The 17,371-nt window shown below is 54.5% G+C and overlaps 2 protein-coding genes across 3 annotated transcripts in view; one reads left to right on the top strand and one right to left on the bottom strand.

Annotated features, from left to right (window-relative positions):
• LOC306654886 (uncharacterized protein C15orf39) overlaps positions 1 to 17,371 on the top strand; it is a 381,506-nt gene that overhangs the window by 345,750 nt on the left and 18,385 nt on the right. The window lies entirely within an intron of this gene.
• CSPG4 (chondroitin sulfate proteoglycan 4) overlaps positions 9,273 to 17,371 on the bottom strand; it is a 36,859-nt gene continuing 28,760 nt past the window's right edge. For both annotated transcript variants that reach the window (XM_079128853.1, XM_079128854.1), the window contains exons 7-10: positions 17,168 to 17,302; positions 16,876 to 17,042; positions 12,548 to 12,731; positions 9,273 to 12,258 (exon numbers count right to left, since the gene is read on the bottom strand). In XM_079128853.1, the coding sequence (XP_078984979.1) occupies positions 10,424 to 12,258; positions 12,548 to 12,731; positions 16,876 to 17,042; positions 17,168 to 17,302 (2,321 nt within the window). In that variant the 3' untranslated portion in view covers positions 9,273 to 10,423. The remainder of the gene's footprint in view (positions 12,259 to 12,547; positions 12,732 to 16,875; positions 17,043 to 17,167; positions 17,303 to 17,371) is intronic.

A 17,371-nucleotide genomic window follows, 5' to 3' on the forward strand; every position in this document is an offset into this window, starting at 1 on the left:
AGCAGGTAAGGACGGGCTGAGACAGTACCCTGGCGTGGGCCACTCGTGCTGAGAAGCAAATGGCCAGTGTCTGGGGCAGAAGTTGGAAGCTGGCTGGAGTGTGGAGGCCTCTGGAGCCTGTTTTGGGCTGACCCGAGCCCCCCCTTGCTGTCATTTGGCAGGAGAGCTTTGAGTGGGGTCAGTGTGAGACTCAACCAATAACCCTGCTCTCCCCCAGTAGCAACAGGCCCCAGCTCCTTCGCCTCCACCACAGGGCCAGGACCACAGAGTGGCTGAGCCAAGTGCAAATCCTCCCATGCACACCTGCTCCAGGGATGTTCTTAACGGCTCGTGCTTCTGTTTGCCCATTTGTGTCATGGAGGTCCACATGACTGTTGGGAGGTTTCCATGAATAAAATGCATCAGATGGGTAGCACCCACGTAGCAAGTGCTCAGCAAGGAGTGGCTGGGATTATCAGCATCCCCAGAGCCAGTGCACCCTAGAGAGATGCAGGGCCAAGAATCCTGGCATCCCTGGAAGGCTGCAAATAGAAGATGGGGGACTGGGGCCTGGCCCATGTTGCCAAATCTCCGTGGGGAACAATCAATCTCCTTGGGGTTCCTGGCTGTCTTGAGAGTCATTGGTGTGAGTGGAAGGGTCCATTGAGCCACATATATTACCAATGTACGGGCCATGAGGTAAGAGATTCAGGCTCACAATCTAGGCCTCCCATTAATGGAGTTACTAGGCAATCTAAAGCAAGGTCACCGCTCAGCCTCAGTTCCTCCAACACCACTCTAGTAATGGTGATCACTGTGACCAAGTTCATGAAGGTAAGCACTTTCCCTACGCAAGGTGTGCAGCATTCTCAAAGTCAGAGAGGCCAGCCAGGCGGGGGTGGGCCTAAGGATACAACAGCTGCCAGTATTTCAGTCTTACTGTGTGCTGGGCCTCGGGCAAAGTGCCTACCATGAGTTATCTCATCACCCATGACTGTCTGGAAAGTAAGAATCCCTACGGCTAACATTCTCCAGCAGACACTGGCTCAGAGGCCCTGAGTCAGGCGAGCGTGTGAGGTTGAGCGGCTGCCCTGGGCAGGCCCAGGCTAAGGTCTGCCTGCACCAGAGCCATGTCCTTTCCAAGGCTGGTGGAACTGGGCGAGACTAGGGCCTCTCTTCTGCCTCAGAGTGAATGTAGGGGTGCTGGGATTATATGGGAATGGGGAAGAAGATGGGCAGGTGGCCACAGGACAGGTGGGGGTGGGTGGCAGGTTTGGGCGGAGGTGACTATGTCCTCATGTCAGTAGGCGGAAGGGCAGAGGGTTTGGCCTGCAGAGAGTGCTGAGCAAATATTTATTGAGTAATTATTTTCTTTCTTCCTTTCTTTTTATGGGGGGTGGGGGTACTGAGGATGGAACCCAGGAGGATTTTACCACTGAGCTACCTCCCGAGTTCTTTAAAAAAAATTTTTTTTTTTAATTTTAAGATAGGGTCTTGCTAAGTTGCTGAGGGTCTTATTAATTTGTGGAGGCTGGCCTTGAACTTGCAATCCTCCTGCCTCAGTCCCTGGAGCTACTGGGATACAGGTGTGCGCCATCATGTCTGGCTGAATGATATTTTTATATAGGGTCAGACTGAGGTGTGGGAGCAAGCTCTGAGGGGGCTGGTCAGGGGAGGACAGGAAGAGTGAACAGGGGCAAGAACAAGACTCTGGTCTCTATGAAGAACTGTTAGGAGCATCTTTTCTCCAGGGGCCAGGATGGGGACAGTGAGAACCCTCAGGAAATGCTGATGGGGGACTTGTGAGAGCTGGGGCTGAGCTAGAGAGGGGAGAAGGGCTCTGGCTCTGGGGCTTCCGTGGAGCAGGGGCAGGGCAGAGGTGAGGTGATGGCGTCTGTGCTTGTGCCTGGTGCCGAGTATGTGCATACTGTGTGGTTGCTGTCAGTGTGTCCACCTGCATGCATGTCCCTGCAGTGACATTTGGTGCCTGCTACCATTTGATAGCACAAGCATATCCTTGGCTTTCTCAGCCTGGAAAAGGCAACACCTCTCTGCCTGGAGGTCAGGCCCAGTCTTGGAATCATGCTTAGCTTTTTTCTTTCTCTCACACTCCATACCACATTCATAAGCAAAGCTTGTTAGGGCCTAAAAAGAGATCCCAAGCGAGGCATAATGGTACCCGCCTGTAATCTCAGTGACTCGGGAGGCTGAGGCAGGAGGATCACAAGTTCAAGGCCAGTCTCGGCAACTTACTGATGCCCTAAGCAACTTAGCAAAACTCTATCTCAAAATAAAGAATAAAAAGGGCTGGGAACGTAGCTCAGTGGTAGAGGGCCCCTGGGTTCTCTCATCACTGGGCACGAGCTGCCACTATGCTTGCCTGGTGTTGTGCAGAAGCCCCTAAACTGCTCTTCTGCTCTTTCCCATCCCCTGGTGATCCAAGGGAGCCAGTGACCTTTTGTTTATTTTGGTACTTGGGCTTGAACACAGGGGCACTATATCACTCACTGAGCTACATCCCCAGTCTTTTTTTTTCATTCCTGGTACCACGGATTAAACCCAGGGACACTTAACCACTGAGCCACATCCTCAGCACATTTTTATATTTTATGTTGAGACAGGGTCTCACTGAATTGCTTAGGGCCTCACTAAGTTGCCGAGGCTGTTTTGAAATCTCAATCCTCCTGCCTCAGCTTCTTGAGCCACTGGGATTACAGGTGTGTGCCACTATGCCCTGCTTTTATTATTATTATTAGTTACTTTTTTGAGATGTGCTCACTAAATTGTGGAGTCTGGCCTCAAATTTGCCATCCTCCTATCTCAGTCTTCTGATTAGCTGGGATTACGGGCATGCGCCACCGTGTCAGGTCAGAGTGATCTTTTAAGATCATATTCTAAATCAAACCGTGTTTCTCCAAACTTAGGATAGATTCTAAACTCCTCCCTGATCTGATCTTGCCTTGGAACCCTCTCCTCTTTGGTCTTTGAACTCTAGATAGGTTTGTTTGCTGGCTGTTTCCTCTCCCATGTTTGCTAACATCTCAAGACCTTGGCATTTGCTGTCCCCTCTGTCTGGAATTTTCTTCCTCTGAGGAAGACATGTAATTTGCACCTCAGTTAACTCAAGTCTCTGCTTCAGTGTCACTTGGAGAAGTCTCCCTTGACCATCCTACCTAAGGAGTCTTCCTAGTCCCTCTGCCTTATTTTTATTCATTTCACTTATTACCAACTGCCAATTACATACAAGTGTGTATTTTTAACATCTTACGGAAAATTTCAAACAGACATAAAAATAGAGAAACATAACAGGTCTCTGTGTACCCGATCCTCAGTTTTAATAATAATTAACACTGGGCTGATATTTTATTCCCCCATATCACTTGTTTTCGAGAAACCTCCAGACATCACCTAATGTCATCTGCATATACTTCAGTACAAAGGTTATATTTTTCTTTTCTTTTTGGTACTAGGGGTTGAACCCAGGGGCACTTAACCACTGAGCCACATCCCCAGCCCTTTTTATTTTTTATTTTGAGACAGGGTTTTTTTAAGTTGCTTGTGGCCTTGCTAAGTTGCTGAGGCTGGCCTCAAACTTGTGATCCTCTTGCCTCAGCCTCCCAAGCATACAAAGGTGATTGTTTTAAACCTGTTTCTGGAGAGCAGCTGTCAGGGGAACTGGCATTTGTATGCTGGCATTTGCTCACTGCTGTATCCCCAGAATCTGGGGCTCATAGCAGGTGAATCCATAAGTGTGTGGCTCTGTCTGCAGTCTCCAGGGAAGGCACCTGAGTAGGTCTGGTTTGCATGCCTGCTGCTGTGTCCGTGAGTCCGCACATGCTGCATGTTTGGCTGCATGTGGGAGTGCAGTGCACACGTGTGCCTGTGCACGTGTGTCACCACAGCAGCTGGTGGTTGAATGGATGCCTCCTCCCTGACGTCATCTCCCACACACCCCTGGACCTAGTGACTCATTCCAGGGAGTATTTCCCTCTTTCTCAGTCAAGCCTGGGGAGGGAGGGAGGGAGGTGTACACAGGCCCTCCTTAGCCCTCTGGAGGCCCAGAGAGCTCTTTTCTGTGCTGTCCTTCCTTAGCTACCCTGAGGCCATGCTGTCCCCGTCAGTAGAGGGGCAGCCCGCTCCCCACCCTCCCCCCGCAACTCCGGCACTGAGGCAGCTTGGCCAGCATCAGCTGGGTACCCTGTGAGTGTGTTTGTGTGAGGGGTGATCACGTCCATCCTGCTGGCTTCTAAGGCTCCTAGGGTGACTACTGAGCAATGGGGCACATTCAAGCTGGGGAGCAGCCGAGTACAGGTTCTGTCCCAAGGGCTCACCAACACCCCACTCCTCACACCAGGCCTGCATCTTAAGGGGATGAGGGAAAGTGGGCAATGGAGGAAGGCCAGGTTTCCGGTCCAGCACCAGGTGTCTTCCTGGGGCTACTCCCCGTCAGATCAGGGCTCCACATAGCTTTTTAGTCTGACCTCTAGAGTTCCTCAGAGTCCCAACCTTAGGCCCTGAGAAGAGGAGTGGCTCTCTCGAAGTCACACAGCAAGTTCACTGGCAGAGCTGGGTCGCCTGGAGGCTTGAAACCTTCCTAGCTGCCAAGGATGTGCCTCTCAGCAGTGGGATTCCAGGAGCTCGGAGTTCTGGGGAGGGGCTGTGGGGCAGGGGCGGTGGAGTGGGAGGGGATTCTGGGTTGTCTTCTCTTCTGCCTCACTTTGTGAATTTTGTTTCTATTCAATGAGTTGCCATGCTGAATTTTTGACATGTTCTGCCTGTGGGGTTAGAAGGAGGAAGTAAGGGTCAGGAGGAGGTGGTAAGAGGTGAGCTCTGGAGAGTCTGGAGGGGTAGAGAATAAACCGGCCCTGTAGAATCCAGAGCTTGGGGCCAGTCTGCCCGGACTCTGGCAGAGCTCTGGTGCCAGAGTAGCTGTCAGGGCCCAGGCAGCATCCCTGGGGCGGGGGTGAAGGAGTGGACACAGAGTGGGAACTTGGGAGAGGAAGTCTGGGAACAGAAGCCTCTTGGCTGGAGATGCCTCCGTGGGAAGGAAAGCACTGTTTTGGCAATAGGTGTTTACTGGAATCTGTGGCATACCCAGCACTGGGCACAGCAGTGGCTGGGCCAGACTGGATGCCTTGATGGAGTGGACCTTGTTCTCTCCAAGGTGAGGAGGGCTGGGGCCTCTACCCAGGCTAGGAACTCAGCACCTGGAAGGAGAGGGAAGATGGGAGCCCCAGGTTGTCCCAGCGCCAGGGCAGCACACAGGGGTTACAGCCTGGCTTTCCTTCCTTGGACAAAGGTCACTATGGCAGCCTTGGTTCCCACTTCTACAGATGAAAACACTGGGCGGCTCAATCCCTCCTTCCTGACCAGGCCCGGGCAGTGCCCTGTAAGGGCTCCTTCCCCCTTCTCTGCTGGCTGCCGATGCTCCTCCAGGGGAGGCCCTGACACATGAGCACTGACTGGTCACTTTAGACACTTCCCTTTGTCCTTTCCTCTGACAGGTGGGGGGTGTCCAGGGAGGGAAGGGTCAGCTGATGGTAAAAGGCAGGGTGGTGAGGGCTCCTGTACTTTGGGAGGTAAGAGTGGGAGTGGGTTGCTTCCTGCAGACCCTCCCGCTGGACCAGACCTGGCTGCCAGCCTGCCTTCCTGTTCTTCTCTTGTCCTCACTGGAGGTCCCTGGAACAAGAACTCGAATCAGAACCCAATCCCCCAAGTCTGCATGGCACATGGAGACTTCACAAGTGTGTGAAGAAGGACAGATGGCAGCATTAAGTGGAAGACAAAACCCTGGGACAGCTCTGCCACTAGGTGACCGTGTGATCTGGTCCTGTCTCTGCCTCTCCCATCTCAGTTTCCCCAGTTAGAGACTGAGGGGAGGACTTCAGTTAGTGGATCTTAAACTCTACTGTGCATTGTGTATTCCAGTCACCTGAGGACCTTGTTAAAATAGCCATCTGGGGTAGGGCCTGAGATTCTTCACTTATTTCTTTTTCTTTTCTTTTTGCAGTGCTGGGGATTCAACCTAAGGCCTTGAACATGTTAGGCAATAGGCAGACACTCTGCCACCAAGTTACAGTCCCAGCCCAATTTTTCATTTCTTTCTTTTTCTTTATTTTTGCACTACTGGGACTTTAACCCAGAAATACTCTTTCACTGTGCTACATCCCCAGCCCTTCCAATTTTTAATTTTGTGACAGGGTTTCACTCAGTTGCTGAGGCTGGCCTCAAATTTGTAATCCTCCTGCCTCAGCCTCCTGAGTCACTGGGATTGCCGGTGTGCAGCACCGAACCCGGCTCAATTTTTCATTTCTAATAGGCTTCCAAGTAATGTTGGTGCTACTGATCCATGGACCCCACTTTGGGCAGCAAAAACTCAGACAACCCATCTCATTTGAGCCTTTAGGACCCAGAAACTGGGTCACTTGAGCCCTTTGCAACCACACAAGGCATCAGAAGGGTGCTTTGGGATTAACTTCAGGCTTTGAGCTGGCAGTTCTTAGGGTGAGGGGCAGGGAAGTTCCTCTAGCTCTCAGTTGAGGAGAAAAGTCCTTTGATCACTGGACAATCTAGCCAAGGGTTGCTTCTCTCAGGAGGGGCACTTCAGACATCTGAAATATGAAGGAACACAGGGTAACCCACTATTATCCTAGTAGCCATAGAGGGCCCTCTGAGGAGGTGATGCCTTTTATGAGGGCGGCAGCCATCAGTTGACTGCTGTAATTTATTACATTGAGGTTGGATAAGTAACCAGGCAGTAAACATGCTCAGTTTCAGCTGCTGCATGGCTATCCCTTCTATTGAAAGGCCCAATACTCTCTAAGAATAGAGGGGAGTAGACAGTCAGCTAGCTTTCCCATTCTGGGCTTTCCCCTCACTGGCCAGCTCATACCCCTGGGTTAACGCACGCATCATAGTTTGGTAGTTATTCGTTGGAATGTCTGGGGCTCTCAGGAAGGGCTGGGTGCGTTCCTATTTGAATCTCCCACAGTATTTTTTGGCACAAAATACCTTTCCAATGTCTGGCTACTCTGAGCAGTCAGTACCCAGGGAGAGCAGTAAGCATGAGAGGGCCTCGTGTAGGACGGGGGCAGAAGTCCAGCCGTCTGGTGCCCCAGGCCATTTCCACTCACTTACTGGGGCTCCTTCTTATGTCGTGGCCAGATTGGGAAACCCAACAAGAGAACTCTGAAGGTCTGTTCGGGTACCTACACCGCTTTAAGATCCGGAATCTTCTGGGACCAGAGGAGGATGCCAGCAGCTCTGGCAGTTGCCATTGGTCAGGGGAGTTGGGGTGGAGAGGTGAGGGAAGTGCTTCTCTGGCTTCCTATTGGAGGATGAGTGTTCCAGCTCAGCGCATTCCACAGCTGCCATAGCAACCCCACTTAAAGGGCCAGCTTCTAGAAGGATTCTAAGGGAGCCCCTTCTTTAGCACCTAAAAGGCATTTCCAAGCTGGGGACTCAGGGATTGGACTCCTCTGGTAACCCCTCCCCACACCCATGGGTTCACTTTCCAGCTCTGATGTCAGCTTTGGTTTTTTAATGGGAAAGGTTACCTGGGTCCCCTTAACTCCTGGGTCTGTGGGAGGGCCATAGGCAAGGAGCACATGCTTTTGAAGTCTGTGTGTGCACCTGCATGTGCATGTTCAGTATTGGTATGTGTTAAGAATCTGGAAGTCATGAGCAAATCTGTGTTCACATACACAAGTGTGCACAAGTGCACATCATGTGTTTGTGTATGTGTATAGGAAGTTGAGGGGCAGAGCTCCCAAACACTCCTGAACACTTGTACAATGGTTGGCTCCTGTCTCAAATGACACAGGGGAGCGGCTTCTTAAAGGAGGGGGGATCACGCCTTATTTTATACAGTGGGTAGCAACTGACTTAAGCTTTGGGTGCATATCTGAACGTAAACCAAGGCCCCACGTTCAAGTGGAGTTCCCAGCATTGGTGTGCCAGTGAAAGACCCCTCTTTCTGGTCCTGGCAGGGCTGCTGGCACAATGCCTGGGTGCCAGCCCACTGTCCAGTCCAGGCTTAGAGGAATGGACCGTGTCAGCCAGTGCCAGCTCCCTGGGGGCAGGGCAGGCCAGGCTGTGTGAATAGAGTGTCGTCAGCTCTCTGGAGGAAATCGGAGATGAGGCTAGATCCTGCCTGGCAGGTCGGTCACCCCGTGTCAGCTTACACTTCCAGGGAAACTGGTCCCAGATATCAAGGCCTTGAAGATGTAGCCCTGAGCTTCAGGGAGGGGCAGGAGAGTGTGCCATGTGGTGTGGAGACACCCTTGGCAGGGGCTCCTCTGCCTGGGGTGCCAGAAAGGCCAGGCTTATAAAGCCAAGTTCGGGCTGCGAGCTCAGGGTGTGGGGCCACCTCATCTCCAAGCCTTCAGGACGTGGCCACCCTCCTTAGGGCAGAGCGCTTTTCAGTGCGGCAAGAAGAGCCTCGCTGGGCCTCCAGGGTCCCGCCCACTCTCCTGCTTTGCTGGTACTCTTTCTGTCAGCCTCAGTCACCCCTCAGTCCTCTGGGGGTTCTTTCTGACCGGAAGCTTGAGAGTAGAGAACCAGAAACCGAATGCTGAGATATGAAGGACATCATGGGGAGAGAAGTCCAGGGACAGGATGGTGGGGAGGAGGGACTCTTATCTCTTGCCTTAGTTCCTGGATCAAATGTTACAGATTCTGGGGTACAGGAAGATGTCACTCTGGTTCTCAGATGTAGATCAACTGCCAAAGGTTGGCTGGGGTTCTCTACCCACAACCTGGCTGCGCTCAGACCCCAAGACCTCCCTATTTCTCCCCAGAGCTCAGACGCTTCTCATGTTTCCTTTCTGATGACTTCAATCTACTCTCAGGGCCAGACATGTCCCATGGGATCCAGGATCCATCTCTATTGCCCCCAACCCTGTGACACCCTTTAAAGGGAAAGGCTCCTCGGTAACTCACAGAATGGCCTTTTGGAGGCTCAGAGGTCTCAGGACCCATTTCTAACCAAATGACAGGCCCAGTACAGGGACATTGAGCTCTTTTGGGTCCTTGCTTCTTCTGCCTTCAAGAAGCACCCTTGGTCTTTCTGTGGGAGGACAGAGGCAGAATTCTTCCTTATTCAAGTCTGCAGGGAGTTGAGAGGAGGCACCTGGGGCAGCCCCCTCCCCCCCGCTTCCTCCCTGTGTGCACCATGTTCCAGCCTCAGGCTCCCCAAGTCCCCCACTACCTTCTCCTTTGCTGCTTCAAACACAGGTGAGTGGGGAGGGACAGTGCTGTGGAGGCCCAGACTCAGACAGAAAAAAAAAAAAAGATCTAGGGCTGGGAGTGTTTATTTGGATCTTTTCCTTGAAGCTTCTTGTAAAGGACCTTGCCTACTTCTACCTAACTAAAGGGCTCTGGTCCCATTCAAAGGCTGGTCCACCTGCCCACGCAGGTGGGGACAAGAGATCTGGAAGGCCCCAGGAGGTGGACACTCAGGAGTTTGCTTGGCTCTGTCCATCCGCTGGCTGGGCCGGGCCAGATGGCCTGCCCCAGTGGAGTGAGGCCGACATGGACGAGGGCCCAGTGCATGGTCAGACACAAACACACGCAGCTGTCCAGAGCCTCTGAAGCACCATTTATCCAGGCTCCATGGAGCCAAGTGTCCCCTAGTGCTCAGGGGAACACAGGCACCGCAGCAGCCCTCAGCCCAAGACCATCCATTCTTCTCAACACGTCTGCTTCAGGGCTGCTTGCGCATGCCTGGTTAGCCCACGCTCCCCACCGTGGGGCCAGGGAATGAACTGGCTTCAGATCCTCCATCCCACATCCCAGCACCTGTTAAATAACTTCCTTGCAATCCCCTGAACACAGCACAGCCATCCCAGAGCAACCCACCCACCCTGCACCCAGAATATATTATTCTATCAGTTTCTGTCTCCTATTGTGGAGGGGCTCTCAGCTCCAGGGAAAAGCATTTCCCTAAAACACCAGAGGGGAAGAATTTTCCTGCAACCCTGGAGCAGAGACAAGGGGAGGCCTGGGTTGGGGTAGAAAAGCCTGGAATCACCCCGCTCTGACCTCTCTCCCCCTGGGGCACTCCCTTCTCCTCGATCTCTCGGTGGCTTGGGTCAGGTGTGTCTTACCCAATGTCACAGATCCAGGACCCAGAGTCCTGACCCATCCAGGAGGTCACCCTGGTTTTGACAGCCCCAACCAGCTCCAGGGCAGGGGGCTGGCTTTCTGCCTGCCTCCTGCTGGGCCCTGCAGTCCTCTAGCCTCTGAGTGAGCTGAGAGATTCCAGCTCTTGACTGCATCTGTCCAGGATCCAAGGGGCTGTCCACCAGCACCCTCCACCCCTGGCATCTCCAGGTCTCTCTTGCTCTGGGAATACTCAGACAGCACCAGGACACGGAAGCCATAGGGCCTGGGGTGTGGGCAAACCTGGCCCTGGCCTGGTCAGCATCTGGGCCCAGGCCAGGCCTCATACCCAGTATTGGCCATTCCTGAGGGCAGGGTTGGGTGTCCGGCAGAACTGCAGCAGCTCCGGGTCAGGCTGGCCTCCTGGTGGGGACCCTTGGCCAGGCACAGCTGTGAGCGGGATGGCCTGGCCTGGCTCTACCTTGCGAAAAGTCTCTGTGTCCCCGGCCAGGCCGTTGCGGGGTTTGGCAGTCAGGATCTGGACGTCATGCTTGCCCGTCTTGTTGCGTTTGCGGAGGTAGAAGAGCAGGGGCAAGATGAGCGCCAGGAGCAGGAGGACCAGGCACACAGGAATGATGATGCTGAACATGTTGGCCTCCAGGAAGCCCAGGAAGCCACCCCTGGCCACATTAGCCACAGGGCTGGACGCTGGCGGGCCTGGCTCACTTGTGGGAGGGACGCTCTCTGGCTTCCCTGATTCAGTCTGAGCAGCCTCAGGGACACTGAGCAGGGCCACACTGTAGGGCCTGGCTGCATTATAAGGTTCAGTGGTAAAGTCCAGGGAGGCCACAGCCGGTGGGACACCCCGCGCCCATAGCTCCAGAGTGAGACTGTCCCCTGCTGGGCCAGGCAACCTACCCTCTGGCCTGCCCACCTCAAGCCCCAGCCTGCCATCCTCCAGGTCCTGCTGAGTGAACTGTTCCACAAGTGGTCCACTTCTGGGCTCTGTCCTGGCCCGTGGCACACGGACCACGCGGCCATGCTGGGGTCCCGCCAGGAGCCTGAAGCGGGGCACACTGCCTGTGCGATTGGCCAGCTCGCCGGCATCTAGCACGGTGGAGTCCAGGCGCAGGGTGGCACCCTGGGGCCACGGCCCACCTGACCACACATGCAGCAGAGCCCGCACAGTGACATTCACTGTGGCTGATGCATTGACACCCCTGGCCAGCGCCAGGACTTTGAAGTGGTCATGAGAGGAGGAGAAGTTGGTGAAGGCAAAGACCACATCCCCCTGGTCTACCTGGAGCTGGCTGAAAACTGAGGTAGGCTGCCCGCCCACCAGGAGATGCCCATACTGGGGCCCCTGGGTGAGGCGGTAGGCCACATCTGGCTCCTCCCTATCCGAAACCACCTGGAGCTGCTGCCGGCTCAGAGAGGCGCGCCCTAGGGCTTGGGGCACCTCGAGGGGTGCTCGCAGCTGCACTTCGATGGCAGAAGGCAAGACATCCACAGCCAGGGTCATGGGCAGAGGTGGGCTGGCCCCATCAGACATGCTCAGCTGGAAGACTCCTGTCACACTGCTCCCATTGGCCACAAAGGCAAGCCGCCCTGCATCCACATCGGCTTGTGTAAAGCGGGTCGTGGGCCCTGGGCTGCCCCCCACCAGACTCAGGAAGCCATTGTGGGGTGCCCGCTGCACCTCATACTCGATCTCCCCAGGGGCTGAGTCTGGGTCCATCACACTCAGCTGGGCTCGGGAGACCAGGGCACGAGAGCCCCGGGTAAGCCGGAGTGGCATGGAGGCCTGCGGCTGTGGAGGCCTCTCGTTCACATCCCGCACGGTAATACTGAAGGCCTCTGAGGTTTGGGGTCCTGCCACGGAGGCCCCGGCTGGTCCCTGGAGATGAGCACGGAAGCGGAAGCCATCCTGCTGGGTGCCCCCGCCACCGTGGGCATACACCAGCTGCCCCGTGGCCACCTCAGACTGCAGGAAGTGGGGCCTCCCGGCATGGAGGGGCTCCTCAGACACCAGCAGCTGGCCCCGGGTGGGGAACTGGGTAACCTGGAACAGCACATCATGCTTGGAGCGCTGGGATGCTGGGACGCTGGCGAGGAGGTTGGAGGCATCAAGGGCAGCTACGGTGATCTGGGCCCTCTGGCCCTCAGGGACCCAGAGACCTGGATGGGGTGGGACATAGGCTATGAAGATCTAGCCTACTGAGGGAATAGCCCAAGACCCATAAAAGGCAAGGGTGTGCCTTCTCTTAGACCAGGTATCCCAGGATGGGTTGGGAATCCTGGGGGGACAAGGATTCTATCTCTTTCTGATCACAAAGCCCCCAACCCACCCTTCCTATAGCTTCCCAAACCTGGGAGTTGGGATAGGAGCTGCTGACCCGGCCTGTTTCCCTCCTCTTGGGGCCTCTCCCCTCATTCCCCCAACCTTGCCAGTTCATCAGCTATTCACCTTTGTTTCTCCAGAGGCGGGTGAGGCGCTGGGGACAGGCAGCCTCAAAAGATATAGTCACAGCGAGGGTGGCAGCCACATCAGGAGCAGGGGGCGAGGACAGCAAGAGCTCTATGGCATCATGGGCTTCCCAGAAGGGCTCAGGGGACATCTCGTGCTCATACAGGACATTCCCAGCATATACCTGAAGAAGACACCATTGTTGGGGGTGACAGGCTGGCACAGGCACCAGGCACTCCTGACTCCCCAGTACCCTAGTGCCCAGCCTCACTCTAGGCTCTCCTGACTATGCTCAGGCCTGTGTCATGTGCTCTCTGCCTCACCAGCTCAGAGGGTCACCATTAGGCGGTTGTGTGGCAGTAAAGGGCTGGGCTCTGGAGCCAGCTGCCTAGGTTCCCATCCCAGCTCTGCCAGCTGGGCTAGTCTCCTCGGCTCTCAGTCCCTGGGGAATGCCACCATCTAACTCTGCTCCCACCTAATGTAAGTCCTTCCTCCTTGCACCAGGTCCCTTCCTTTCTTACCTACTAAAGACACACTTGCATAACCTCCCTTCCTTCTCCAGTGGGATCAGCACCCCCCACCCCAGGATCATTCTCTGGTTAGCCATAATATTCTTCTTTTTTAAAATGTATTTTTTAGTCATAGGTGGATACAATACCTTTATTGTTTTCTTAATGTGGTGCTGAGGATGGAACCCAGGGCCTATGTGAGCTAGGCAAGGACTCTGCCACTAAGCTGCAACCCCCGCCCTCTTCCTTCTATCTTAAAGAAAAGACTCATATCCGTTTCACTTTTTCCACCTCTGTTGGCATCCTCCTGCCTTACTGCTTTTCTTTGCAGCAAAACTCCCCAAAAAGAAAGTCCACGCCCTCAGCCACACATCCTCGGCTCACTCCGCTCAGGCTTGTGCTCCCAAACCTGTTCTTGCCAAGGGCACTGAGGGGTTTCATGCTGTCAGACCAGGGGTGGGGTCTCACTGACATACTCAGCATCACTGACACAATGGAGCAGTTCCTCTCCAAGTCAGCCACTTGTTTCTGGGATATTCTACTCTCTGGGTTCCCCTCCTACCTCACAGACTCTTGCTGGTTTCTGTGCTTCTCTCCAGCAACTTGTGGCGAGGTCTTTGACTCTGTCCTGCTAGACTCCTGGCTGCTCTCAAGCAGATGCAGAGCCTCAGATAGCAGCTCTGGTGAAGACCCCTGATCTGGATCTCTAGCCCAGACCACTCTCCCATGAACCTCAGACTCAGAATTTTTTCTTCTTCTTCTTTTTTTTTTTTGGTACCTGGGGAATGAACTCAGTGGTGCTTAACCACTGAGCCGCATGCCCAGTCATTTTTTGTATTTATTTAGAAACAAGGTCTCACTGAGTTGCTTAGGGCCTCACTAAGTTGCTGAGGTTGGCTTTGAACTCATGATCCTCCTGCCTCGGCCTCCCAAGTTGCTGGGTTTATAGGCGTGCACCACCGTGCCGGCTCCAGGCTTAGATTTCTACCCACAACCTCAGCAGTTCTATGAGGATGTCAAATGGACATCTCAAGCTTCACAGTCCGGATAGACTCCTGCTCTGCCCCGCCTCCCACAGACTTCCACTGTGGATGATGACAGCTCAACTCTTCAGTGTCTCAGTAGGAACCTCTGTAGCTGTTCTTCACCACCTCATCTCCTGCCTGGATTGTAGCAATAGCTTTCAGCCTTGGTTGCTGCTCTGCTCCTTCCCACAGTTTGTTCTTTATACAGAATCAAAGTGAGACTAAAAGTCAAGGTTAGGACTTTTTTTTTTTTTTTTTTCTTTTGAGTCAAGGTCTTGCTATGCTGCCCAGGCTGGTTTCCAATTCCTGGGCTCAAGTGATCCTCCTGCCTCAGCCTCCTGAGCAGCTGGGACTACAGACGTGTGCCACTGTCCCCAGCTTGTTAGTTACTTTTACTCAAATGCTGCAATGGCTCACCATTTTACCACAAATACCCCATAATAATCCTGTTACTCCTGTGAGGGACAGGGTCTTGCTAAATTGTTGAGTACCCTGAGTACCTCGAGTCTCTGGGAACCTTAACATTGAATGCTCAGGAAGGGAGAGGGCACGGGATGAGGTTATACATCACTAAGTTGCTGAGTCTGGCTTTGAACTTGTGATCCTCCTGCCTCAGCCTCCCAAGTCGCTGGGATTGCAGGCATGCGCCACTGTACCGGCTCTGAATAGGAACTTAATGTGCAGAGACTCTAGGTGCAGTGGGGACTGGGGTGGGCTAGGAACAAGACGGTCTAAGTGGGAAGGAGATCCTGTGCTAAGGGAGGCGCTGATGCTCAGCAGCTTGCTACAAAAGGGAACACAGGCCTTGTAAGCAATGGGTAATCAGATTTTTGGGAACACTATGCTGACAATTAATTTAAAAATATAAACTCAAAGTGTGCCTAAATAAAACACATCTGTGGGTCAGACATGGGTTGCAAAGAATGAAAGACTGCCAATCATAAACTCTGGTCCAGGTTGAGGGCAGGCAGGAAGGGAATGAAGACCCCCCAACAAGGAGTGGGTATGGGAGGCTGGATGCCTGGGTACCAGAACTCCTGTGGGTAGGAGATGGCTGGATGGGAGTCAGGTAAAACCCAGGCCAGGGTGGAAGGACTCTCAAGCTGCGGGGAACAAGCAGTGTCCTCTGGGGAAAGAAATCTTAGACTAGCAGTCAGAAGGTGTCCTGGTTTTACCTCTTTCTAGCCATGTGCTCTGACCTTATCTCCATGAGCCTCAGTTTCCTTATCTGCAAAATGGGGACACCTGATCCCTGCCCTGCCTAGCTCAGCGTATTGTAGGACCGTGGTGCTATTAAAACACTGCCAGTCCAGTCCCGCCGTGCCCCTACCCCCGCGGAGGAGGGCGTCTCTGCAACATAGCCTCTTCCCGGCCTCCCTGGGTGCCCGGCCCCCTGGTGGCCACTCAGTCCAGCTCTTCACCTTGCTGGAGTGTGAGGAAAGTTAACGTGGGGACTGTGGAGTTGGGGAGGGGCACACACAGCCTCATTCGGTGCCCTCTCCCTTCCTGAACACTCAATGTCAAGGCTCCCAGAGACTCAGGATTCTCAGCTGCTGCAGCCACTGCCTGCTGGATATTTTGTTGCAGGTGCAGGGGCAGGAAAGGGGCCCTAGTAGGATCTGGGGCTCCAGGAGAACAGGGAAGCAGCCTTACAATACTGGTGTGATAGACCTCAAGAGCTCTTACTCCACCTTGGTCAAAGCCACCTCCTTCCCCATGTGAGAGACTTGCTGGGGCAGGGACTGGCTAGTCACTTGCTGAGTTCCACCTAACGTGGTACTTCTCAGGAGACAGTGGGCACACTGGTGGGGTTGGAAGGAGTGAGTGGGGCTCAGGAGGTCTCTGGGAGGAGAAGAGGGGGAGGTTGGAGAGGGACCTAGGGGTGGGCTCTACTCTTTTCCAGGGAAGACAGTTCCCTCTGGAGGTACTGGAAGCAGTACCAAAGTGCCAATCATTTCTGGGCACCCTGAGACTGCTCCCTACCCAGAACTAACTGGGATCATGTGCTGGGCCTGGACACCAACGTGGCCTCTGGGTCGGAGCATCAGGTGCACTGACTGCTCGGCAGAGCCCATGAAAGAGCCTGCTCTCTGCCTTTGGGGAGAGTCAAGGCTGTCAGAAAACTCACAGCACCTCTGCCTTTAGAGGCAGTGATAACTTACATGGTGGCTGCTGGCCCCCATGGGTGCAGTTAGCCCAGAGAGCCCTGCGATCCCAGCAGCCTGCCTCTACCTGTGACTGAGAATTCTCCTTTTGACTAGTGGCCCCCAGCATGCCCAGGGATAGCTATGCTCTGAAGCTGCCCTGATGGGCGGCCAGTGACTTCACTCCCAGCTTGGCCTACTCAGCTGCCTGTGGGCTGAACTGCTCCTTGTGGGCACTGGACCTGAGCCCCAGGCTCACTCCTCTCCACTGCCCTGGGCCTCACTTCACCTCAAACTCTACCCCCTGAATCAAGGCCAGCCCCTCACCAGCTATTGGGCTGCATCTACTGCCTTCTCCGCTCCCCTTTCCAAGCCTCTAGGATCCAGTTGCAGCGCTCCCTGGAAGCTGAGTCCCAGGACCTAATCCTTGCTTTGGGATCCTGCAGCCCTGGCCTTCTGTATTCTTGTCCTGCTCCCTTGGACCACTAACCCCCGCACCTGCCCTACCTGCCTGGCACTTCCTGGAGTGCAGGCCAGGGAGAGTCTGCTGCTATTGATGCTGGAACTCAGGTTCACATGCAAGTCTTCAGGCACTGCACGTCTCCTGAGTTTGGATTGAGACTGTGGTGGCTGCAGAGTCGGGCCCTTACCTCAGCCTGAGTGAAGTTCACCAGAGTGTCCCCAGCACTGCCCTGCTGGACATGGAACAGCCGGCCAAGTTGGGGCCCCCGCAGCACCTGGTAGAACAGGTGGTGAGGGTCTGTGCCTGCACTGGAGCTGGCTCTCAGGGTCTGGCTGCTGAGAGGCTGGACAGACTCTGTGAGAAGCAAAAAGGGCTGGTCAGCTTTTGCCCAGGAGCCAAGGCAAGCCGCGCAACCACCAGAGGCCATGTGATCCTAGTAGGCTACCTTCAGCTCTGCCCCAGCTAGTCAGCAGACCCACCTGGGCAGACAATCAGCGTCCGGCTGCCCTCCAGAGAGAGGAGCACTTGCTTCTGGGCTGCCACACGGAAGAAGTGTCCAGGGGACGTGTGTTCCCCATCAGAGAGGTCAAAGCGGAAGCCTCCATCCAGGGCTCCTGAGGACAGGGGTGGAGCTGAGTCCCGCTGGCCCCAGATGGGTCCCTACCCACAGACATCCCACCGGC

This window comes from Sciurus vulgaris, assembly GCF_902686455.1.
Source record: "Sciurus vulgaris genome assembly, chromosome: 2".
Taxonomy (NCBI): domain Eukaryota; kingdom Metazoa; phylum Chordata; class Mammalia; order Rodentia; family Sciuridae; genus Sciurus; species Sciurus vulgaris.